Source organism: Plecotus auritus (assembly GCF_963455305.1).
Source record: "Plecotus auritus genome assembly, chromosome: 10".
Taxonomy (NCBI): domain Eukaryota; kingdom Metazoa; phylum Chordata; class Mammalia; order Chiroptera; family Vespertilionidae; genus Plecotus; species Plecotus auritus.
In genome coordinates this window covers 48,244,390-48,256,381 of record NC_137785.1, presented here as the reverse complement: position 1 = coordinate 48,256,381, position 11,992 = coordinate 48,244,390, and the positions used below count along the sequence as shown (strand labels likewise).

The window sequence follows — 11,992 nt, the reverse complement described above, 5'->3', positions numbered from 1 at the left end:
GCAGCCTCAGCCCACAGAGCCTGCTGTGGTCAGCAGCCAAGGTTGGCTCCAGGCCCAGACCCCAGTATTCCAGTATTCCTCACGAGGCCTCAGGCTGTCCCCATTTCTATCTATATTTTTGCCATCCTGGGGCCGCGCATCCTGTAGGTCTCTGCCTCTTTTGTGTCCCTTTCAGATGAAGCCTCTGAATCTGTCTCCATTTGTGAGTCTGGCGTACAACTGGCTCATGGATGGAGAGCCGCGGGAGGGCAGGGGCAGTGTGACCAGTTTCAGGCATCCCTTAAGCATTTATTATTGCTGGAAGTACAGAGTGGACAGCACATAGTCTCTGTTTTCATGAAGCTTACAAGGCACATTCTATGTGGAGTGAATAAACCAAACCCTGGCCCGAATCTGTTTGCCTGTGCTCAGTGGTGCTGGGGTTAGCTATGGCCTGTGGCTCGGGGCCTCTTATTTACCTCTGGCATTAAAAGGGTATGTGTGCCTGCCAGCAGGTTCCCCCCTCAGCTCTTAGGGCTCCTAGGGGGCCTGGCTAGTGGGCGGGTGTGGGCAGCAGAAGGGGTGGGAGGGAGCAGGAGGCAGTGACTCAGTGGGGCGGCCCTGGGACAGCTGACGAGGGAGCCAAGGTTGGACCTGATGCTCACTGAAGCTAGAGGAGGGTGGGATGAGAGGACCCACTGGGGGTTGGGGATGGAGCAGGACAACTCCAAGGCTCTTTTCTTGCAGCCAGATGAGCTCATGAAGGAGGCTCCTCGGTAGCTGAGAGTCTGGGCTCTGGGTGCTGATGTGAAGCTGGGAAGAGGAGGGATTGCTGTTCCCACTATGCCTGCTTCTGGTGCTCAGCTTCCCTGCTCTGGCAGCCTCCTTGGGCTCACGAGGGAGGTCCCTGCCTTAGAGTCAGGGAAGCCATTGCACCCAGGAACCAAGGGCCTGAGCATATTGTGGGGCATAGTGCCTTCTTTTGGCCACATAGCCTACCTTCTAACCATCTTCCCAGAAAATTTGGGAGTGTTAGGCTAGGCCCACATGTCTTAAAGGGACCTCATACTTCAGAACTGGGAGGGATCTCACAGGTCAACTATCCAAGTGACTTTCACCAGTTGAGGATCCATGATCGAGGGTGAAGTGAGGGGCAGGGTGCCAGCACAGGCCAAGTGCTGGCAGCAAGTGGACGTTTGACATAAGGGGTCTTCCCTAATCCTCATGGCAATCCCAAGAGAAAGAAATGACTTTTTTTCTTTTTTAAACAGGCGAGTAAGGTGAGGCTCAAAGAGAACTGAGTTGCTCGAGTTCACCCAGCAGGTAAGTGGAGGAGCAGGCCTGCGGTACCATCTCTCTGCTCTAGGACCAGGCCTCATTCCTAGCCTCCTTGGCTGGATTTTATGGGGAAGGGGTGTTGGCTGAGGAAGGTGTATGTGAAAGAAGTGCCAGGAATGTCAGGCAGTGGAGGGTCTGGGCCTGGTGGATTGGTGGATTCTGCCAGGCCTGGGTCAGCTCCCACCCCAGTGACCTCCCTGCCCCCTCCCTCTTCACGTCATGGGATCATACAACTTGTCTCTTGGCGCCTGGGCCTGTGGCCTGGAGGGAACATGGGGGTTGCAGTGGCGGGGACCCTCCCTCCCACCCTCCATGAAGATACCCTTACTGGCTCCTAGCAGCCCAAGCAGCTGATCTGGGCTTAGGGAGTCTCTCTTTCTAGGGGCCTCCTGACCTAGGCCCACACTTTGCTCCTGGCTGAGAGAAATTAGCGCTCCTTGTTTTGCTTAGGGAGGCTGGGGCAGGACTCCCCCCACATTTCGTGCATTCGGAGCAGAAGCCCTCCCCGCTTACATCCCAACCCCCACCCCCCTACCCTCAGGAGGATCCGTATGGTCCCTTACTTGCAAGCCTACACCTCCTTCCCTAGCGGGAACCCGCTTTTCACTCTTCGGCGAGTGGGCACAATGGAATGGCCGTTGGTCTCTGTCCTTACCAGACAGAAGCTGAGTCAAAGTCACTGGGGCCTGGAGGTGCGGGTGGAATCCAGCCGCCTGGGCCGCGGGGAGGGAGGGGTGAGCGGGCAGCAGGCGCTGCAAGGCCCGCGCCTCCGCGCTGTCAGGCGTCCGGGCGTCCGCCGTGGGGTCGGGCGCGGCGGGTTGTGGCTCTGTCCTCCGGCCCCCAGGGGGCGGCGCGGCGCGGAGACCCCGAGCGCCCTGCGGTCCCTCCTCCCGCGGCCAGGAGGCGGCGCCCGCGGACGCCGGCTGCACGCTGTTACGGCCGTCGAGGCTCTGCTGCTTACGTAGGGGGGCTCCGGTTGCGTGGCCTCCCCGGCTTCTTCGCTGATCCTCGTAGCGTGTCCCGGGGTATGAGTGCGGGGACGGGGGAGGGTGGAGGCTTGGTTCCCGTTGGACCCACGAGGGCGAGGGCGAGCACGAGGCAGCGCCCCCAGCACAGGCCTGCAAAGCCGCGAGAGTGCGCTTGGGAAGGCGGGAGCCCATGTGAGCGGAAGGGAGACCCCTGCCTTTCCCCCTCTCCTCAGGCCTGAACTGCGGCAACATCTGCGTTCCCTGTGCCGGGGCACCCAAACTGGCACCTCCTACGGTCTAGTAGTGCCTCTGCCTGCATTGCCCACCGAGTGCTGCCCTACCGACCGCTTTGAACCCTTTTCCTGGATGAGCTGAGGCCTCAGTTCACACCGAGGCCTCAGCCCCTCTCCCGCTTGCCATGAGCAGGCCCAACCTTAAGGAGTGGGTGATGGAGGGGTCCCTGGAGGATGGGGATGAGTCTCCAGACTCCCAGGGCCAAGCCACCGACTGGAGGTTTGCTGTGTACCGTTTCAGGGATGCCTGGGATGAGGAGGAGCCTGCTCCCCAGGTGCAGGTTAAGGACCCCAGTCCTCCAAGACCACCAGCAGGGGCAGCTCAGGGTGAAGGGCTACAGGGCGGCCCCCTGTCTGGGGAGCTTCAACCAACCCCAGGACAGATGGCTGTAGATGGGTCAGGGGATGGCCAGAGGGGCGCATTAGGAGGTTCCTCAGGCAAGTCAGAGGAACCAGTCCCCTCTGAAGTGAAGAGCCTCCTATGCCTAATGTCCTCCCACCTCAGCCTGGCACAGGGCAGTAGTGCCAGCCAAGGGGGAGACCTGGCAGGGGACCCCGATTCAGGCAGGGTAATGACAACTGACTTGGACCCTGGGGAGTTGGGCAGCGATTCTGTGAACCTGGGAGGCCCATTATCTGAGACATCATCACAGCTGCTGGAGGCAGGTAAGGGAGGCTGGGCTGAGACGTCTGGGAAGGGGGTGGGAGGGCCTGGAGAGGGATGCCAAGACTTGGGGAGGGCCCCAACCCTACTCAGGCCAAAGTCCCAGGTCTGAGGAGGGGCTCTTTGGATAGATGGGCCAATGCAGACCCAAGCCATTTCCCTTTCCAAGACCCTAGTGGATCCAGCCTCCCTAAGCCCGCTGACTACCTTCTGGCCCAAGACCTCGTCTGGGAGCTGCTGGCCAGTGGCATGGCTGCCCTGCCAGGTAGCAGGAAGGACTAGAGGTGGTGGAGGTAGGGTGACCTGACTGGGAAGATGTTCACTGCCCTCTCCCCACAGGGACTCGGGATGTAGAAGGCCGGGCAGTGCTGCTGCTGTGTGCTCATAGCCACACCTGGCTTCATCCCAAGTGCAGCAGCCAGGAACTCACCCGCCTCCTGCTCTACCTTCGAAGCATCCCCAGGTTGTGGGGAGGAGGTTGGGAGGTTGAGGGTAGAGCCTGAGCCCAGAGATGGCAGGGCCTGGGAATTGGGTGCTGAATGAAGCCTGTTCCCTTAGGCTCGAAGTACAGGCCCTGGGACTGACGGTGCTAGTGGATGCCCGAATGTGTCCCCCGAGCTCTTCCCTCTTCTGGGGGCTCAGCCAACTGCAAGTGAGTACTGGATTGTGGCGCCCCACCCCTAACCGTTCCATTTGTGTAAGGCTGGGGGCAGGGATGAGCTCAGGTTTCTTTCAGGAGGCAGTCCCAGGGTCCGTGCACCGGGTGCTGCTGGTGGGAAAAATGCCACAGGAGGTGCCTTCAGGGCTGCAGGTACTGAGCCACGTTGGCCAGGGGTAGAGGTGGGAGGCTTCCCCACCAGGCCTGGGTCACAACACCGTTTTTTCCTGCAGCTAGAGCAGTTGTCCTCTCTTCAGAGCCTGCTGACCCACATCTCCACTTCATGGTTACCCGCTTCACTGGGAGGAGGCCTTCCTTACTGCCATCAGGCCTGGCTGCACTTCCGGATGGTCAGTGCACTGGGTGGGGCATAGAGTGGGTATGCAGGCAACCTGGCCAGCAGAGGGGGAGACTTGGCAGGGGATCAGATCCAGGCAGGGCAATGACAACTGACTTGGACCCTGGGGAGTTGGACAGCGATTCTGGGTCGGGTGGAGCATCACAGAGCTGGCTGCAGCATCCTGGAACCCAGATGGGACCAGCACTGTGCACCCCTCTGTCATGCCTGCCCCTACACACAGCGTCTAGAAGCCCTACTGCAGAGCTGCCAAGTGGTTTGTACCCTGCTCCAGGGGGCCATTGATACTGTGAAGGCTATGCCCCAGCCCATGGAGACTGGGGTGAGTGTCTCCTCCTGACTCCTCCCCAATGCTTCCTGTTTCCCTCTTTTTCTCCCATGCTCACTTCTACTACCTCTTGCCTTTAATCACAGGAAGTTGATCAGCTGCTACAGCAGGCACAGGTCCTGATGCAGCACGTGCTAGACTCACCACAGCTGGCATGGCTACAATGCCAGGGGAGCTTGGAGCTGGCCTGGCTGAAGCAGGAGGTCCCAGAAGTGACCCAGAGCCCAGACTACAGGTAGGTACAAGCCCCGCTCCCAGATCTTGCACCAGCACACCATATCCCATGCCAATGACTCAGTTGGCTGGCTCAGAACCAGCCAGGATTGTGGTCCCAGGACAGGGTGGAATGGAGCAAGGCAACCGGCAGAGGCCCTAAGATGGTGTACCTTGCACTAGGCCAGCGGTGGACAAGGTCGATGAGCTCTATGGCCGCGTGGATGGGCTGCTGCACCAACTGACCCTGCAGAGTAACCGTCGAGTACAGGCACTGGAGTTGATCCAGACATTGAAGGCCCAGGAGGGCGGGCTGCACCAGGTGGGAACTATCCGCCCAGATGGGCCCACCCCTGATCTCAAGCATGACCCCCCAGCCCATAACAAGTGTCCTTGCCCTGTTTGTGTCCCTCCAGATTGAAGTGTGGCTACAGCAGGTGGGCTGGCCAGCACTGGAGAAGCCAAGGGAACCCTCAATGGACACCCTGCTCCAGGCCCAAGGCCCTTTTCGGGAGCTGGACCGGGTTGCCCAGGTGAGTTTGGCCACTTGGTTTATTCTGTAGGTACTGGGGCACTTTGCCAGGAACTAGTAATGCAGGGTGGGTGAAAGCAAATCTATACTCTCTTGGGATTTGTAGTACAGCAGAGAAGTTGTAATTAAAGGTTCAAAGTCATAAATATGTGTTTGTAAACTGAGGCAAAAAGCTCTGGAGAGAAGCAATGCAGGTGGTTCTACCTCAGTGTATAAGAAAGACACGACCACTGTCTCCCAATTTTTTTGCGGGGGAGGTAACCAAAATTTTTGGTGGCCTTATTTTGACAAGGCAAGAAAGGGAGGGAGGGAAGGGAGGGAGGGAGGGAGGGAGGGAGGAAGGAAGGAAAAGGAAAGGTAGAGAGGGAGGGAAAGGAAGGGAGGAAGGGAAGGGAAGGGAGGGAAAGGAGGGAGGGAAGGGAGGAAGGGAAGGGAGGGAAAGGAGAGAAAGGAGGGAGGGAGGGAGGGAGGAAGGAAGGAAAAGGAAAGGTAGAGAGGGAGGGAAGGGAGGAAGGGAAGGGAGGGAAGGGAGGAAGGGAAGGGAGGGAAAGGAGGGAGGGAGGGAGGACGGACATGACCAGAGGGATGTTGGGCAAGCTTTCTTGAGATAGTGACTTTTGAGTTGAGAGCTGAAGGATAGGTTGGGGTCACCCAGGCAGAAGAGGGTTGGAGATATGAGACATTCCAGGCTGAGGGAACAGCATGTGCAAAGGTCCTGTGGCAGGAAGGAGCATGACTTGCCTGAGGAACTGTAAGGACAGTGAGGTTGAATTGCAGAGCAGAAGAGGGAGGAGAGGTGGGTGGGACGAGGTAAAACAAGGCTGGAAAAGTGCTCAGTGGCCAGATCACTGGGCCCTGTCAAGGTGCACAATATAGGCAGGAAAGTCACATATTCAGATCGTGTTCTAGAAAGATTACCCTAGTTTCTGGGTAGACAACGATTTGGAGGATGGATGTGGAGAATCCATTGAAGAGGCAGTTGCAGTGGTCCAGATGGGAAATGGTTGCTCTGGCCAGGATAATAGCAGAGGGGATGGATTAGATGGGATTTGATGGTGGACACATATGAGAGGGTAAGAGGGAGAGGGAGATTGTAAGAATTAATGGGTTCTGTTTCCAGAGAGAGGTACCAGGAGACAAGGACTTTCTGGGGGAAGGGCATTTGTGAATCCAGTCTTAGGTGTGCTTTGGAGATGGCCATGGGGGAATGAGAGGAAGACCCATTAGGATTGGGCCTGATGCTTAGAGGAGAGATCTGGCTGCAGAGGGTCACTTGGTGGATATGGGTGTGTGGGTGACATTTGAAGTGTGGTTACACAAGATTGCCTGGGGAGAGACAGTGGACTGTCTTCAGGAGCCTCAGTGTTCAATGGCCCGGGTAAGGGTGTGGGAGCAGGAGGTGGAACCACCAGAGACAGATGAGGAAAATGAGGAGCGTGGGGAGGGTCAGGAGCCAGGAGAGAGAGGGTTGAATGTTGCTGAGCTGCGGAGTCAGCCGAGTCCTGAGATATGCTGGGAGTGGATTAGAGTGGGCTGATGAGGTGAAGACGCGATGATGGTGAGGATAGGATAGGTTTGGCTGTGGGGCTAAGAGGCAAAAGGAAATGTGTGGGGAGTGGGGAGAGGGTCTTTGACAGGAGAGACTTGATGATGATGTGTAATGTCAGTGGAGGAGACCTGGGCTTGGGGGCTAGACCTTGGCCGCTGAGCCCAGTCTGTGTCTCCAGGAGCAGGTCAGGCAAGGGGAGAAGTTTCTGCAGCCACTGGCTGGCTGGGAAGCAGCTGAACTGGGTCCCCTTGGGGCCCGCTTTCTGGCCCTGCAAGCCCAGCTGACTGAATTCTCTAGAGCTTTGGCCCAGCGGCGGCAGTGGCTGGCAGATGCTGAGAGGCTGTCATGCTTCTTCAAGCAGGTGTGTGAGGGTCCTGCCCCTGGCTCCGGGTGGTCAGTAGGGCCCGAGGGGTGGCTGCCCAGCTCCTCCACAGCCTGAGCTCTTCCTGGTCGTCCTGCCCGTTCTCTCTCCTTGTCTTCAGTCTGACCCCAACCACTGGGGATGTGGCCTGAGGCCAGCATCCTGTGGGGATGGGGAATGGGGAGAAGGCTCAGCGGTCTTGGTGGGATTCTCCTTCAGTGCCTGTGTGGCCTTGGTGTTGCAGGCCTCAACATGGGCTGAGGAGGGGCAGCGGGTGTTGGCAGAGTTGGAGCAGGAGCGCCCAGGGGTTGTGCTGCAACGGCTGCAGCTGCACTGGACTAAACACCCTGAATTGCCTCCTGCCCACTTCCGAAAGATGTGGGCTCTGGCCACGGGCCTGGGCTCTGAAGGCATCCGCCAGCAGTGCCGCTGGGCCTGGGCACAGTGCCAGGACACCTGGCTGGCCCTGGACCAGAAGCTAGAGGCTGCACTGAAGCCACTACCAACGGGCAGCACAGCTAGCCTGTGTGTCAGCCAGGTCCCAGTTGCGCCTGCCACCCCTCTGCTGAGGAAGGCATACAGCCTTGATCGGAGTCTGGGGCAGAGTCTCAGAGAGTCTGTCCAGCACTGCCACCACGCGGCCAGTGTGGCTGCCTGTCACAGACCAGAGGCTGGTGCCCAGCCAGGGTTATCCCCCACCATGCTTCTGCCAGGCAGCTCTGATCCCAGGAGTCCCAACAGGTACAGGCATTGGGCAGGGCAGGGAGGGCAGTGGCAGGGCAGATGTCAGGGTCTTGACTTCACCTACCTGGTAGGCTCCAGTTGGTGCTGGCAGAGATGGTGTCTACGGAGCGGGAGTATGTCCGTGCCCTTGACTATACCATAGAGAACTACTTCCCTGAGCTGGATCGCCCCGATGTGCCCCAGGGCCTCCGTGGCCAGCGTTCCCACCTCTTCGGCAATCTGGAAAAGCTGCGTGACTTCCACTGCCACTTCTTCCTGCGTGAGCTGGAGGCCTGCACGCAGCACCCACCCCGGGTGGCCTATGCCTTCCTGCGCCACGTAAGCCCCCTAGGCCACACTGCCCCCTGCTTATTCTGCCACACCCAATAAAAGCTGTAGGGCACATGCTTGGTGCCAGGCCTTGTGCTGGCTATATCTGTGAATGAGACTAGTAGGGCCCTGCCCCTCAGGATGCTCATAGTTAGGTAGAGGAGACATAAAAGTGAAAAAGGTAATTCCAGGTTCTAGTTGGGGCTAGGAGGAAAATAATCAGGAGAGAGATCATCGAATTACCAGTGGGGTAAGGTTTAGAGCAGTGAGGCCTGTGAGGAGCTGATGTTGGAGGTGAGGCCGGAGGGTGGGGCTGGAGTCAGTGTCCCATCAGAGGAAAGAGCAAGTGCAAAGCCTGTGGCAGGAAGGAGGCCCAGTGGTCCAGGGAGAGACGGAGCAAGGTGGCTGAGCGTAGTGAGCAGAGGAGGAGTCCAAGCTGAGGTAAGACCAGAGGGTTCTCAGAGCTGTGGGAGGAGCCGAGCTGGGTACAGGGCTTCTTCCCTGTGGGCAGGCCCCTTCTGCACAGGGCCTGCTCTTGCCAAATCACCCCTCGTTCAAAGCAAGGGCAGCTTTTGGGAGCTGCCCCCCTTGCACCTGGGGCTGAGTTACATGTCCTCTCAGAGGGTGCAGTTTGGGATGTATGCGCTGTACAGCAAAAATAAACCTCGCTCCGATGCCCTGATGGCTAGCTACGGCCACTCCTTCTTCAAGGTAGGTGAGCCTGAGTGCAGGGGGAGGAGGATGGCGGGAGTGCCCTGAGGCTGCCTGATGCTCTCCACCCACCTGGCAGGACAAGCAGCAAGCCCTGGGGGACCACCTGGACTTGGCCTCCTACCTGCTGAAGCCCATCCAGCGCATGAGCAAGTACGCACTGCTGCTCCAGGAGCTGGCACGGGCCTGCGGGGGGCCCATGCAGGAGCTGAGTGCTCTGCAGGCTGCCCAGAGCCTGGTGCGCTTCCAGCTGCGACATGGCAACGACCTGCTTGCCATGGACGCCATCCAGGGCTGTGACGTGAGTCATGCCAGGCCGTGGTGGGCAGGTGCAGTGGGTGTCAAGGGAGGGGGCCAAAGAAGCTGGGCACCCACTGGGCCCCAACTCGGCAGGTTAACCTCAAAGAACAGGGGCAGCTGGTGCGACAAGATGAGTTCACGGTGCGTGCTGGGCGCCACAAGTCCCTGCGCCGAGTTTTCCTCTTTGAGGAGCTGCTGCTCTTCAGCAAGCCTCGCCGAGGACCCACAGGCATTGACATGTTTGCCTACAAGCGCTCCTTCAAGGTAGGCCAACCGCCCCCACCCCCGGGCCCCTGCTTCCCCATGCCTCACCGCACCCGTCTCCGCCACACAGATGGCAGACCTTGGCCTCACTGAGTGCTGTGGGGATAGCAACCTGCGCTTTGAGATCTGGTTCCGCCGTCGCAAGGCCAGGGACACTTTTGTGCTGCAAGCTGCCAGCTTGGCCACTAAGCAGGCTTGGACGGCTGACATCTCCCGCCTGCTCTGGAAGCAGGCCGTCCACAACAAGGGTAGGTCCCTGCCCCTACTTCACCATGCCCCCCCCCCCAAGGTTTTGTTGTCCCACAGGGGCCAGGGAGGGCCTAGGGACCTGGAAGTACTTGGGAAGTGGGGAGGAGGTCCAGCAGCAGCAGCAGCCAGTGTAGAGGAAAGAACCTCCAAGTCAGCAGTCCTGCTATCACTGTCTCTGACTGTGGACATAATCTTTTTCTTCTTTTTTTTTAACATATTTTTATTGATTTCAGAGAGGAAGGGAGAGGGAGAGAGATACAAACATCAGTGATGAGAATCATGGATCGCTGCCTCCTGCACGCCCCACACTGGGGATCAAACCCACAATCTGGGCATGTGCCCTGACTGAGAATTGAACCATGACTTCCTGGTTCATAGATCAACACTCAACCACTGAGTCATGTTGGCCAGGCCATGGACACAGTCTTAATCTGAGTATCAGAGGCCTCGTCTCTAAAAGGGGAATTATACCTGCCCATAGGATTGTTGGGAGGAGAGAGTCTGGCACCCCCAAGGCTCAGTGCATGGGATGGATTATCTGCTGGGAATAGGTGTCAAGGAAACACTTATTTAAGGGGGAGGAATAGTAGAGGCCGAGGGCCAGGCTAATGTCACAAAGGGCCCCACCTATGCCCTCTCCCCACCCAGAGGTGCGCATGGCTGAGATGGTGTCCATGGGTGTGGGGAACAAAGCCTTCCGGGACATCGCCCCCAATGAGGAAGCTATTAGCGACCGCACCATCAACTACGTTTTAAAGTGCCGAGGTAGCCTTGTGGGTGGGGTAAGGAAAGCTGCGTGGGAGGCAATGAGAACCTCTATCAGCCCCAGTCTTCGCTCCCCTCAGGACCTTGGTCCAGGTGGGCTCTCACCTGTCCTAACCTGACCCTCTCTCTTATGCAGAAGTTCGTTCTCGGGCCTCCATTGCTGTGGCCCCGTTTGACTGTGAGAGCCCCTACCTGGGGGCCTCGAGTTCCCTTCCTGCAGACCCTGCCTCTGGCTCAGTACTAGGGTCCCTCAACCTGCACCTGTACAGAGACCCGACTCTACAGGGCCTCCGCTGGCCCCTGTATTCCACCAGCTTCCCAGAGGAAACAGCGCTGGAGGCTGAAGGGGAGCTGGGCAGCCAGCCGTCCTTGAGTAGGTCTGGGCTTAGCCAGAGGCAGGAGGGCATAACTTGGGCTCTGGGCCACCCCTGCTGACAGCTCACCCACTCTCCTGCCCTAGCTCCTGAGGACTCAGAGGTCTCATCCCAGTGCCCATCAGCTAGTGGCTCCAGTGGCTCTGACAGCAGCTGTGTGTCAGGGCAGGCTCTGGGCAGGGGCCTCGAGGACTTGTCTTATGTGAGTGCCATTTTGCCTCATACGCACCAGTCTGGGCCTATGGCTGCCTTTCCTTTAGGTGGGAGTGGGGGTGGGTGGGCCAGAGCCATTCCCCAGAGACCCCACCTGGACCCTGAGCTGGGGAAATAGGCACTCATGCCTAGGTTGGCACCACAGGTCTGAGCCCATGCTCGAAGGTGAGCAGTGGATCCAGCAGCCTATAACTCCAAAGAACATCACCTCTGTCTGGATCTACTGTGACCAGGGCATAGCTGGCACCTGGGCCACTTCCAGCCCACACGCACTGCCCTATTGACTACCCTTTCTGACATCTGTACCCATTGGACTCCAGGGGAGTCTGCTGCAGAGCCTGAGGAGCACTCTGGTCCTGGGCTCCTGGTTCCATGTCCCCTTTTCCTGTCTCTCCAGTTCCCACCCAGTTGTGGGTTAGGGTTAGACTAGAGCAGAGGGTGGGTGTTTCCATGCTCGAGGCTGGCGGGCACCAAGTGGCTCTGGGCAGTGACTGGGCTGCCCCACTCCTCGGGAGGAGCACGGGCAAGTCCCAGCAGCTCCGTCCCAATCTTGGTCTCAGCCAAGCTCCTTAAACTAAGGGACAATCCTATTGGGCCCTTACTGTTGCCTGCCCTGGCTCCCCAGGCCCAGCCCCTTCTTACCTGGGTCAGTTTGGTTATATTGACTCAGTGCCTTTTGAACAGCTTTCAGTTAGATTTGTTGTCTAAACTTATTTCACTGGTTGTTAGGTTTTTGGCATCTCAGAGAGGGTTCCTAGGACTTTGTCTTGTTATTTACTCTTTTATTTGTTTATAATAAAAAATAGACTGATACATGCATTC

The 11,992-nt window shown here is 58.2% G+C and overlaps 1 protein-coding gene across 1 annotated transcript; it reads left to right on the top strand.

Annotated features, from left to right (window-relative positions):
• Nucleotides 1-2,703: 2,703 nt before the first annotated feature.
• On the top strand, nucleotides 2,704-11,988 carry PLEKHG4 (pleckstrin homology and RhoGEF domain containing G4; the record flags this gene model as incomplete). The annotated part of the gene is made up of 21 exons (XM_080643971.1): nucleotides 2,704-3,244; nucleotides 3,412-3,507; nucleotides 3,582-3,705; nucleotides 3,801-3,894; nucleotides 3,979-4,053; nucleotides 4,134-4,250; nucleotides 4,482-4,580; nucleotides 4,673-4,821; nucleotides 4,983-5,121; nucleotides 5,216-5,332; nucleotides 7,059-7,241; nucleotides 7,486-7,982; nucleotides 8,057-8,303; nucleotides 8,916-9,005; nucleotides 9,085-9,306; nucleotides 9,399-9,569; nucleotides 9,640-9,817; nucleotides 10,467-10,583; nucleotides 10,720-10,956; nucleotides 11,044-11,159; nucleotides 11,316-11,988. The coding sequence occupies 21 exons, from the start codon at nucleotides 2,704-2,706 to the stop codon at nucleotides 11,319-11,321; spliced, it is 3,615 nt and encodes a 1,204-aa protein (XP_080500097.1). The 3' UTR covers nucleotides 11,322-11,988.
• Nucleotides 11,989-11,992: the final 4 nt, after the last annotated feature.